Genomic DNA, 14,065 nt, shown 5'->3' on the forward strand with positions numbered 1-14,065 from the left:
CTGTATCTTAAAAATACAATTTCCAGGAGCTGGGTTTTGGCTCAGTCTTAGGGCGGTTGTCTAACATATGTGAAGTACTGGGTTTAATACTCAGCACTATATAAAATAAATAATATAAAGGTATTGTGTCAATTTACAACTCAAAAAATCTTTAAAAAATACAATTTGGGGGCTTGGGTTATGGCTCAGCGGTAGAGTGCTTGCCTTGCATGTGCAAGGCTCTGGGTTTGATCCTCAGCACCACATAAAAATAAATAAATAAATTTATTGTGTACAACTGCAAAAAATATTTTAAAAAATACAATTTCTATGTTTCATCCATTTGTTCTTCCTCTTTGCCAACAGATATAATCAAAAACAAAGCAAGATTTATTCTCTAATTTAATATAGTTATGCCATGAACTAAAACACAATGGCTCTTAATTCAGATTTTCTAAAGGGCAATTCATTCAACTGCTCTTGTAAATCAGAATGTAGTCTGTGAATCAAGGAGCATTGGAAGCATCTTTGAGTGTATTCAGGGTGTAGAACCAAAGACCTGCTGAGTCAAAACATACATTTTGTACATGGTCCCCAACATATGATTCAATAAAATTTGAGAGTTCTTACGAATGCTTAATCTTCTACCAATTCCTCTAACTTAACATTCCTATTTGATGTTTCTTTTTGCTTTGTTATTGGTACTGGGGATTGAACCCATGGGTGTCTAACTACTGAGCAACATCCACATCCCTTTTTATATTTTATTTAGAGAAAGGGTTTTGCTGAATACCTGAGGGCCTCATTCAGTTACTGAGATGGCTTCAAAATAAAAATTATTTCTCCGTCTTCAGCCTCCAGAGCCACTGGGAATATAGGCATGCACCATGTGCCTGGCCATTTATTTCATCTATTTAAAATTCTCCCTATTTTGTAGTCCAATTTGTAGATGTATTAGAAGTCATAATCTTTCCAAGGAATGTTTCATCAGGCCATCATCAATGTGCATCTGCTTATTTTTTCTTTTTCTTTCTTTCTTTTTTTTTTTTTTTGGTTGTTGTTGTCTATAGTCTTTTCTCATTCTTCATTTCTGAATTCTTCTCTCCCCTTTCTTATGTCCCAACTTTTCTCTAATTTCAGCAGTTCTGGACTTAATAACTCAGCTCCTCTAGGACCACTCCAACTTCCCTTGTGGTTGCAACTTGATAAGATACACTATTTCAACTCCCATACTATTTATTATTTTCATTCCTTCCACTATTAAATCATACTAGTGCTCATGTTTTAAACATGCATTATATCCAATGATTTTATAATGAGTGGTTCTTACCTTCTGTATGTCCATTTATACCATCTTTTTCTCTTTGATGTGCATCACCAAATGAATGACCAACACTATTCTGAGGAAGAATCTGAGAGATAGTCGTCTGGTAAAATTAAACAACTAATGAATTATATGAAGATTGCCTAATCAGTATTCTAAGGAGACCCCTAATTTTCCAGATTTGAAATAAATTAGATTAAAAACTAGAGAAGTACACATTAAAAATTGAAATATTTTATATCACAGTGTTATATATACTCTGCAAATCAGCCAAATATTATATTCATTTGTCTACTAACTCTATAAAACCAGGATAGAAGGACAATAGAGAACTATCAATACGAGGGCTAGGGTTGTGGATTATATATATATAAATGATAATGGGGTTCATTATAACTTATACAGAATTGCATATACTATATTTAGTCAAATCTTACTGCCCAGTACATTTTCTAACCCTTCCGATATCTCTCCACTAATCCACCAAAAGCAGTTGTATGAGGACAGTTTATACTAAGGGCTACCTCCATTTGAAAATCTAAGATATTTCAATTTAAAAACCTCATAATGCATCCCAAGGTCTAAGAAAAACCTCAGTAAATGAGTTCTAAAACCAATACAAGAAAAGAATTCATTAAAGTCAGAGCCAAAATTATAAAATAGATAATTTTTTTAAAAAATATAGTAATAATGAAACAAATAGTTTGTTTTTAAAATGGTAAATAAACTTGATAAACCCTTGGCCAAGGGAACTAAAAGAAAAAAGGAGATACAGATGAATAAAGCTAGAAACAAAAAGTGAAATATTAAAACAGTTACCACTGAAATCCAGAAAATTTCTAGAGACTATTAGAAAACTTATATTTCAATGAATGTGAAAAATTTAGACTATTTTAAAGAACAAAATTGAAAGATAAATAAATCTAAGTGGTATTAATGAAATACGTTGTAAAATGTTGAATCAAATAGTTAGAGAAAACCATAGCTCAATAACAAGCAATTAGGTTGAAGCAATAATAAAAAGCCTTATGGACCAGAGGTTCAGAGGTGAATACATGGCTAAATTTTATCAGATATTTAAAGAAGAACTGATATTAATCCCCCATTACATTTAAGAGCAAAGGAAAGATGCTTCCAAAGCAATTCTGAAAAGTATTACCCTGACTGGAAAAGTGAAGATTGGACAGAACAAGAAAAAACTAGATATCAATATCCTTGAGGAACATAGTATAAAAATTCTTATAAAATCTTTGCAAACCACATTCAACAACACATTACAAAATAACATACATATCAGGCATAGTGGTGTAGGTCTATACTCTCAGAAAAGCATCAGGTTGTTTGAGGAACAATGTAATTTCAAAGCCAGCCTGGGAAATTTAGTGAGACCTGTTATCAAAGTGAATAATAAAAGGTGCTGGGGATGTGGTTCCTTCGTACCATGCTCCTGGTTTGAGACTCTAGTGACATACAAAAAAAAAATCCATAAAAACTGATTTTGATCCAGGATGATTCAATACATCCAAATCAATAAAACTAATAAATCACATATAGAATCAAGAGCAAAATTACATGATCTTTTAAGAAGCGGCAGGAAAAGCCTTTGACAAATTCAATGACCCTCATGACAAAGCCCTGAGAGATTAGAAATAGGAGGATTTTATTAAAATAAAGACCAAGTATACCAAATCCAAAGCCAATAGTAAAATGAAGAAGAATATTTTCTCTAAAATCAGGAAATACACAAGGATGTTCATTGCTGCCAATCTCACTAATCACAGTACTTAAAATTTTAGAAAAAGAAAAAGAAAAAAAGGGATTCAAATAGGAAAGTTAAAATGTTAAATTATTTCTATATGCAAATGATTTAGTCCTATTCTTAGAAGAACATAAATAATATATTATGAAAATTCTACTTTGATGAATGAATTCATCAGAGTAACAGGATAAAAAATAAACATATAAAAATAAACTGTGTATATACCATAGCAAACCTAGAGAGAATAAAGCAAGAGTAACACCTCATTCAAATAACTTTAAAAATAGCTAGGAATAACCCTAAACAAGTAAGTGAATGACCTCTTCAAAAAAAATTACACATTAAAGGAAAAAAAATAAGAAAACAATAGGAAGTAAAAAGATCTGCTATGTTCATAGAGAAGCAGAATTAATATTGTGAAAATGGGCATAGTACCATAAATGAATTATAGATTCCATGTATTCCCATTCAAATTCAAATGATATTGTTTGCAGAAATGGGGGGAAAATAACCACTTCTAAATTTGTATGGAAGAAAAACAAACAAACAAAAAAATACTTAGACCAAGTGCTACTGATCATAAGAGAAACAATGAATAAACCACAATGCCCAATTTCAAAATATAAAACAGAGCCATAGTAATAAAAACCATGGTCCTGGTGTAAAGAAAGACCCATAGACCAATGGATAGAAAAGAAGTCAGAGAGCAAACCCAGGGCTGCAGTCATGTGATACTAGGCAAAGACACCAAAAACATATTTTGGAGAAAAGACAAACAACATTTTAAAAATAGTTTTGGAAAAACTAGATATCTATATGTAAAAGAAGAAACCTAGATGCCTATTTTCTAACACTGTACAAGAGTTTATTCAGAAAGGACTAAAGACATATGTACCAGACTAGAAGGTTTACAAATACTAGAAGAAAATATATGGAAAACACTTCAGTATGTAAGCAATCACTTCCTGAATAGAGCCCCATACAGCTCAGAAAATAAGAGCAACAATGGATAAGAGAGGGTGCATCAAAATGAAAAATTCCTGCATAGTAAGTGAAACACAAAACAGTAAGAAGTGGTAGCTTCCAGAAAAGAAGAAAAGCTTTGCCAGCTATTCTTCTGAAAGAGGATTAATATCCTAAAAATATTAATGCAAATATCTTAACACCAGAAAAACAAGAACCTTTTTAATAAATGAGCAAATGCACAGCTAGTTCTCAAAATAAGAGATACAAATGGCCAACATTTCAGGGAAAAAAAAATCATTACATCTTTATCAATTGGGAATATGCAAATCAAAACAACATCAAGCTCCTCCCATTTTCCACCGTTCACAAAAGAAATCATCAAGAAGGCAAATAATACTGGGAAGATGAGGAGAGAAATCTCTTACATGTGAATGGCAGGAACATAAATTACTATATCACTATGGAAATTCATATGAAGGCTACTCAAAAACTGAACATAGAACTACTTTATTATTCAAATGTACTACTCAGTACTTACCAGAAAATATTAAAGTCTGCTTATTTTAGAGATATACATATGCCCATCTTGCTATGACACTATTCATAATAGGCAAGTTATAGAATCAGGCTAGATGCTAGTTAATAAAAGAATGGATAAAGAAAATGTGGTATATATAAACAAGGAAGATTTCTATGCATAGAGAACAACAAAACTAAGTTAATTTTAGGAAAATGAATAAAACAGGGAAGCATAATATTAAATAATGTAAGCCAGACTCAGGAAACAAGTATCATATATTTCTCTCACATGGAAAACTAGAGGTGGAAATGTTCAACATACAAATAAACGAATAATAAATTTTATCCATTAGCTCTTCATAACTGAAATAAAATTAAAGTAATTTCAAAAACAACAGATATCGTTTACATTTAACCTTCTTTTAGCTTCTTCAGGATATTTGCAAATATATTTCCTAACCTGGAATAGTTTATAAAAATAGTAGTGTTCTACAATAAACATTAAAGTAAGTAAATACAGAAACATCTAAAATTTGAAATTTCAAAATTTGACATAGAATCTATATATTTTAAGAAACTATAATGGAAAAACAACAATTCTGAAACTAAACTATTACCATACAATTATTGAGTGTTTCTGCTTCCAGAACTGGTTATTACTTTTCTCACACCATTTATTCTTTGATTAGATGAAGAGTAAATTTTTAGAAAATTTCATTACCTCAAATTTCTTTAGAATTTTTATTGGTTCTTTTCAGTTATACATCAAAATAGAAGTTATATACCAGAATATAATTATAAAAGCATAGAATATAATTTGTTCTAATTCAGGACCTAGTACTTCCTTCTGTTCTTCTAATCTTTCTGCTATTTACTTATAGTTTTTTTTTAAATTACTGTCACTTTTAGTGGAAAGACTCAAAGTATGGATATGCAAGCCATTTTAATACAAGTATTAAGATACAGATTCTAGATTTCTGGGTTGCCATAATTCCCAATATTACTTTAGTATAAATATGGAGCCACAGAAAGAAATAGAGAATATAGGTCTCCTAAAATGCTATGATATCAACATATCAAGGGTCCAAGTAAAAAAAAGAAAAGTTATGTGCAATGTATATTATATATTCCAAACTAAAGGCACCAGGGAAATTCCACAATTTTATAAAAATTAATTTAGGCATGCGTATTGTAAGTCATGTAAGAATGATTTAAAAACCACAGCAATGAAAACTGATACAAAAAATCCTTGAATAAATATTATATTTCCTCTACAGTTAGAAAGCTGTTTCTAATGCAATTTTTCTTTCACTATGTATTTCACAGCCTATTGTTACTTCCAGCCCCCACGATCCCCAAGTACTTGAGAGAACAGTGATACAAAGAGCATTTTTTTAAAAAAAATCAACATAATTCTTTAAAATGGATTCTTAGCAAATATTCATATAAAATATAAGAAAAATATAGCTAAATTTTCAGCATAAACATCTTAAAACACAAAATTCAGAGCAAGAACATGAGGTTTTTAAAAAAGATCACTTTACCTTAATAGGAGCTTCATAGCTGTCCCGAACCATTGCAAACACGGAATCATCTGAGTGTGATTTTTTGATAGATCTTTAAGGCAAAAATGTATAACAAAAATGGTAAATAGTTTTCTTTTTAAAATAAACTCTGTTTAATTTAAGGTATAACTTATTAAATGGTGTTTCTTGATTGATTAATTAAAATATGACCTCCAATTAAAAATATAGCTTGTGTTCACCTCTTTCTGACTCTACTGCTGTGAATCTATAAAATATACAGTATAGATATTAAAACACTCTTAGTTCTAATTCAGAGCAATACCCAATACATGAGCAGAAACAGATAATAATTTGTTCTTGAAAATTGCCTGTCTTGAAGGCTGAATTTAAAACCCAATTAATGGCTGACATTTTTTTTTTCACCTGAACTGAAACTAATCTCTGGAAACACAAGATAAGATAACAAGAGGCACAGTTCTCTCTCGTGAATATCCAGGAGTCAAATACTAAGCAATGTTGTTCTTCAGCATGGAAATCACCAATAATAATACACTATTTATTCCCTCTACCCACAAATAATACACAGAGTTCTATGGAACTTCAAAAATTATTGAAAGTTAAAAAGTGAATATATATGTTATTTAGAATACCTTTGTCAGAAACATTGAAATAAATTATAAAATTGATTTTTCCTGTATAGGTCTCACTTTATTCAGGTCCTCATAAACTAGCAAGCACTCAGACACCCAGGGGGAAAGACTGCCAGAAAAGCAGAGTCTTGGTATTTGTACCTCGATTTCCCTAGCTATTATGTAAATACCCTCCTTCCTCTGGGAATCCATTTCCCAGTCACTCATCTGCAAAACTCAGTGGCAGTCTCTAAACTTGAAATCTACATCCCTTAAATATTCAGATTCCTGACACAAGGTTAAACTAAATGGAGTCTCAATCATTGGCTTGTCTGAATACCTTTCCAACTACTCAACTGAAACTTGTAATAACTTTCCCTGCCAATCACTCCTTTGCCCAGCACTACATGTACATTTTAAGGACATCAGCAATTTGGAAAGAAAGTGAAGGTGAATGAAAACCTGTTTTGTGCCACAGATTCATGTATTCTAACAATTTCCACAGTCTGTTTCACTAGTCTCTAATCCATTCTTGCATCGCAGAGATGAAAACAGGCAAAATACAAGCTATTAAGACTTCCTCTAAATTTTGTATTAATATGTCTTTATAGAGAGCTTTTAATATTCTGTGTCCTTCATTCCTGTTTTGTGCTCATCAAATTAATCATAAACTCTAAGATTTTGGTCTCTTTTTTAAAATACTTATTCCTACCCAACACAGTGTTTTTACTCTGGGTGAATACTTTTATAGCCCTTTCCTTCACTAGTTAAATTTTGATCCTCTACCACTGTGTTCACTTAAAAATTCTAGTCTTGTCCTCTTTAGTTGGGTTCCTATAGTCAATCTTCAATCTATTATTTTAAAAACCATCTTAAAAATGACAACCAGAAAATGTACTGAGCTCAGAATTAAAAAACTGGAGTTTAAATCTCATTGTTGTCATTGTTTGTACCCAGAAAACTCCCTTTAATATATTTAAGTTTCAGGTACATCCTCAAAACTATCATTTGGCTGGCATGTAGAACGCATGCTGAAAGACTAGAAGGTTTCTAAAATTCCTTAAAATTCTGAAATTTCTAAACTTTTGATTTGTCAGGAGAAAAACAATATTCAATTGACAAAATAAAACAGAAACACAAAGAGAACAAAACAGAAAATACAAATAGAAATTAAATAAAAGGTTATAGTCATAAAAAGGAAAAAAAGTATAAAAGTAAAAGTCTTCATAAAATTGTTAGGGGTAGTACTTGAAGACAAACTAACTGAAAAATCAGGAAGTAGAGAAAATAGAATGTCCTCTAAGGATTAATATAAGTAATACAACATTGTCTAAATAATGTTTTTCATAACTTTCAGTAAAATAATTTCTCTACAGCACTTTCCTGATCTTCTTGTTTATTAGAAACCATGAGGCCATAGCTCTGTGACATTTTCCATAAAAGCTTTTGATATATTAAGAAAAAATCCTGATTACTAGTGGAACTGTCAATATCAGGACAAAATCTTGGACTACAACCTGGCTTATCAGGTAAAATATAAATCAGAATTAACGCACAACTGCCTTTGACTTTCTAAATTGATGATACACAATATGAAAGTTAAAATGTGAATATATATGTTATTTAGAATACATTTGTCAGACACATTGAAATAAATTTTAAAATTGATTTTTCCTGTATAGGTCCCACTTGGTATCAACCTGTACAGTGGAACAACACACTGGAGTTGTCAGCCAGGTAAGACTACAGTCTAAACACAGGCCTGAAACTTATTAATTACACAAATATGGGACAAATAGTCAGCCTCTATGAATGACAGCTCTTTATTAATAATTAACAGATTATAATAGCACAGATACTTTCAAAGTGCTAATAAGATAACTTTAGAAAACAAATGTTAACTGAATATGGTGTCTGTCCCACACTAGAATACTCAAAAAATCCTTCTATTTTCACTCTAAACTTAGTTAATAGACATTTTTTATTGAAAATCTATAAATTCATACCTTCTTAATGAGTCATCTTTAGGACTTTCTTTCACTACTAAATAAAAAAGTAAAATATATAATTAATCAAAAACAGAAATATAAAATATAAAATTTTATGACTCTGAAGTTTTGTTATAAAATGTTCCTCCAGACCCATACTCAGAGAAAGTTTTAGAATTAATATTAATTGTATTTATGACAGGTAAGTAATGAAAGCATTAACAACTCCTATGTTTTCCACTTTGTACTTATCAAATGCAAGGAAGAAACAACAGGAATTATAAAAGTTTGATAATTAAAAGTAAATCATTGGTCCCATAATCATAATCCTTATTAAAAGTTGTAAAAATGAAAGAAAACCTTATCATTGTCAAATAAAGTAGCATAAATATATGTGTCAAACAAGGGGAGACATGATGGTGAATTAGCAGGAAGTGGATTTTCTAAAACTGCTTCTCTGTGAGGTGGGAGATAAGCATGCCACTGATACTCAATATTGGACAGAGACCTTGAAAACTGGGAAATTTGGGATATATCAGACAAAGATGAGAAACAGAGCTGGAGCTTAGGATCTGATGTGATTGGGAGAAATCAGTACATTAGGACAAAAAGAGACTGAAAAGTGATGCAGACAAGGGGCTAGGGTTGTGGCTCAGTGGTAGAGTGTTTGCCTAACATGCATGAGGCACTGGTTTCAATCCATGTAAAATAAAATAAAGATACTGTGTCTACCTAAAACTAATTATATATATGAAAAGTGCAGCAGACAGTGTTGGAATGCAGAATGTGGAACCAAAGGGTCAAGCTATTCTACTCATTAAACTGTGGCATGAAACTCACCACCGGTCTGCCTACTCTACAGAGAGTTGAAGCTTGAGACATATTTAAACATCTGCACTGCAATGGCACCAACTCAGACTGGGAATTTAGATCCATGTGTTGGGGCTCAGTGCGATATATAAATCTGGCAGACACCATCCACAAGACATAAACTGAGCCTAGCAAATCAGGAGAATTTCTGGCATGGACAGTATTTCTCCTGGGGGTAACACTAGTCAGATAGGCCAAAGAGAGCCTGTCCTCCTCTCCTCTCTTGACACAGCTGTGACCAAGACAAGTGGCAGTTGCTTCAAAATCTCAATGAGCAGGAGTGATGGACCTTGGTGCTTGAGGGTAGACCTAAGGAGGTAAGAAAGAACAGTACCCTGAAAAAAACAGAACTGGTAAAGGACTGGCATCCCTGTCCCATGAATGTAGCCCTGGGGAGAAGAGTAAAGTAGAGTCCTAGGTGTGCACTGATTTATTTATGCCCAGTAACTCCCCATGAAGTGAAACACCTGGGGCAAAGAAAGGACCTCACTGCCTCCCCTGAGAACATATTGTAGAACCTAGCATGACCTATACCCTGGGGGTGGAGCTGACAACACCTTTCACAGCTCCCCATACCATCCCATGGAGAATGGAAACTGAAAGATGGAAAGACACTTTGGAAGAGACAGCAAGCACATACTCTCAGTAACAATCCTGTTTTTTTTTTTCTTTTTAGTTTTCATATGTGTACTGATGGATACATGAAGGACATTCATACACTTGTACATATTTGTTTATGCTTTCTCATTTGTACTATTCTGAAACATAGTTATTTTTCCTTACTCTGTTGTTAAGGGTTAAAGTTTTCAATTAGCCTATTTTGGATTGAGTTTGTGTTCTGTTTCAAACCTTTTATTTCTTTTGTTTCTATTTCTTTTCTTTTACAAACAGTCAAATTTTATTATTCTCAATTTACTCTTTATTTCTCTTACTTGTTTTTTCTTCTTCCTCCTAAACAATACATCATATATCACTTTGCTTCTGCCCTACTCACATCTTGAAACTGCTAACCCTTTTCTATCACCATTGCTTATTTCTTCATAATGAACTCTATTTTTAATTTCTCCCAGAACTCTTGGTTTATAAAACTCCACACACCTCCACTAATGCTAAAGCAACAACTAATACAATTGAAGCTATAGAAAACACCTATTCTTTTATTTTATGAAAGATATAACTCATGATTACTTACTGTCGTTACTGATATAAGTTGATTCATTTCTGTTTATTGTGCCAACTAACTTTGTGTGAAAATAAAAATTAAGTATGCAATTTAGTTCTATATTTTTTATGCACAGTTTGTTGCAATTACTTGGTTCCCCCCCCCTAATCTGTGAGCCAAAAGATATCTACAGGATCACTAGAAATGCACAGAATAGAAGTTCTATTGTTAGAGATCCATTTTGATACATGAATAGACACACAAACAATATGAACAAGCAAGGGAACAAAGCATCCCAAACAAACCAGAATGACTCAAAAGCAGATTCCACAAAAACCACAGTGAAGAAAATATCAGAGAAGGAATTTTGAAAGTTTATACTTCAACTGATCTATGAGATAAAAGATAATGTAAAAAGTAAAATAACAGAGAAGACACAAGAAGTAAATTATCAATAAGGAAATAGAAGTTCTAAAGAAAAATCAATCAGAAATTTTCAAAATTCAGAAATCAATAAACCAAATTAAAAATGCAATGCAAAGCATAAACAGTACACTAGATGACTTAAAGGACATATATTTAGGTAATAAAGAAGTAGTGCATAATCTTGAAAATAATGTTCATCATGGAGAAAAGATGTTACCAGACCATAAAGAGAATTTTAAATATATATATATATATATATATATATATATATATATATATATATGATAATAAGAAAAGGCCAAGTTTAAGATTCACTGTGATAGATGAAGGTATTGAATTTCAAAACAAAAAATGAACAATCTTTTCAATGAAATAACTGAAAATTTCCAAAATCTTAAGAATGAAATGAAAACTTAAACACAGGAGATATATACAACTCCTAATATATAGAATTACAACACTCCTAGCCACAATAGTATGAAAATGCCTAACATACAGAATAAGTATAGAATTTTACTTATAATAGAATTTTAAAACCTGATAGTGAAAAATCATTGGTCATATTCAGAGGCAAACCGATCCAGATCTCAGCTGATTTTTTCAAAGACCCTAAAAGCAAGGAGGTCTTGAAATAATATATACTAAGCTCTGAATGAAAACGGATTCTGCATAGAATACTAAATTATATCAGATTTTAATATGAGATATTAACATCCATAATAAACAAAAGTTAAAAAAATCACAACTAGAAAGCTGGCATTATAAAACACACTCAATAAATATTTTATTAAGAAAAAATAAAATATGCAAACATACAGAAACTAAAAGAATAGTTAATCAAAGTAGAATCTATTTCAACTTGATAACTAGAAATGAACCAAAATAACAGAAAACATAAATCATGTCTCAATAATAACACTTAATGTTAATGGAATCAACTCATCAACACACATACACTGGCAGATTGATTTGGAAAAAAAAAGAACCCAACAATATCCTGACTCCGAGAGACTCACCTCTTAGACAAATATATACACAGACTAACTGTGAAAGGATGGGAAAAACATATCATTCACATGGATCTTATAAACAAGGTGTATCTATTTTCATATCTGATATAATGGACTTTGAGCAAAAGTTCATCAGAACAGATAAAAAATTCCATTTTCATACTGCTTAGTAGAGTAATACAACAGAAAGAAATAATAGTGGTAAATATATATGCTCCAAACTATGAAGCATCTAAGTAATCAAAGAGCTTTTTCTCAATATAGAGAATCAAACATATCACAACACAATAATATTGGGAACTTTAAGATGTGTCTCTCATCACTAGAAAGATCATAGCAACAAAAGTTAAATATAAAATTAAAATTACAATAAATAATTTAGGCTTAACAGAAATGCACAGAATATTTTACTTGTCAATGACTGAATACATTTTCTTCTTAGCTGCACAGGGAACATTTTCCAAAATAGATCATATTTTAGTACATAAAGCAAAAACATTTCACAAATACCAATAATAGAGCTAGTACCTTGAACTCTGTCAGACCATAATGGAATAAAACTAGAAATCAACAAGATGAAAATTAAAAAAAAAAAAAAAACTAACACTAGGAGACAAAATTCACTATTGAATAATGAACAGATAGATGAACAAATCAGAGTTTAAATAAAAAATTAAATGTAAATGAGAATAGTGATACAATATATAAAAACCTTTGTGACACTATGAAGGTAGTCCTAAGAGAAATGTTTATAGCATTGAGCCCATACATTAAAAGAATAGAAAGTTACTGAGTAAAATAATCTAACATTGTATCTTAAGGACCTAGAGAAAAGCACTAAAATCAGCAAAATAAAGGAAAAAAATAAAAATCAAAGATGAAATTGATAAAATCAAGATGTAAAAACTGAAAAAGAAATGAATCAAAAATTTTAAATGAACAAAATATATAAATATTAACCAAACTATCAGAGAAAAATGAAAAGTACCAAAACCTATGGTGAAAATGGAAATATCAGCACAGATACTACTGAAACAGAGCATAAATAGAAGCTATTTTTTCAAAATCTATACTCCAATAAGCTAGAAAATCTAAAAGACATCAGTAAATTCCAGGAGACATGAGCTACCCAAATTTAACCAGAAGTATAGAGAAAATTTAAAGAGATCAATTTCAAATAATGAGAATAAAAAAGTCATCAAGACTCTACCAACAAAGAAAAGCCTAGGACCAGATGGATGCTCAGCCAATTTCTACCAAACCTTTAAAGAAGAACCAACACCAATCCTCCTCGAAATATTTCATGAAATTGAAAAAAGAGGGAATTCTTCAAATTCATTAAATGGAGTCTATCTCACACTGATACTAAGTCCAGACAAAGATACATCAAGAAAAGAAAAATTCAGACTAATATCCTTGATGAACATAGATGCAAAAATCCTCAATAAAATACTGATAAATCTCATACAAAAATATATTTTAAAAAATAGTGCACATGACCAAGTGGGTTTCTTCCCAGGATGCAACACTGATTCAACAAATGGAAATCAATAAATGTAATTCATCACACCAATAGATACAGAGATGAGAACACTTGATTATCAAAATAGATGCAGCATCTATTTTTTACATAAAACCCCATCTATTCATGCTTTAAACACTAGAAAAAATACGAATGAAGGAATCATAGCTCAACATTGTAAAAGCTATACATGACAAAACCAAGGACAACATAATTATGAAGGGAGAACAACTACAGAATTTCATCTAGAAACTGCAATGAGACAGGGATGCCCACTTTATCTACTTATATTAGTACACAATGCAACCCTTAGCAAATGCAAAATGTAGAGGAAATACTCTGCAATCTATCAGATCATAAGTGAATAAAACACCAGAAGACAAAA

At 31.2% G+C, this 14,065-nt stretch overlaps 1 protein-coding gene across 1 annotated transcript in view; it reads right to left on the reverse strand.

Moving 5' to 3' along the window:
- LOC144371439 (ankyrin repeat domain-containing protein 26-like) overlaps positions 1 to 14,065 on the reverse strand; it is a 56,579-nt gene that overhangs the window by 19,220 nt on the left and 23,294 nt on the right. Inside the window, exons 2-3 of the mRNA XM_078033755.1 lie at positions 6,092 to 6,164; positions 1,310 to 1,406 (exon numbers count right to left, since the gene is read on the reverse strand). Coding sequence (XP_077889881.1) covers positions 1,310 to 1,406; positions 6,092 to 6,164 — 170 coding nt within the window. The remainder of the gene's footprint in view (positions 1 to 1,309; positions 1,407 to 6,091; positions 6,165 to 14,065) is intronic.

Source organism: Ictidomys tridecemlineatus, chromosome 16, assembly GCF_052094955.1.
Source record: "Ictidomys tridecemlineatus isolate mIctTri1 chromosome 16, mIctTri1.hap1, whole genome shotgun sequence".
In the NCBI taxonomy this organism is placed as follows: Eukaryota; Metazoa; Chordata; class Mammalia; order Rodentia; family Sciuridae; genus Ictidomys; species Ictidomys tridecemlineatus.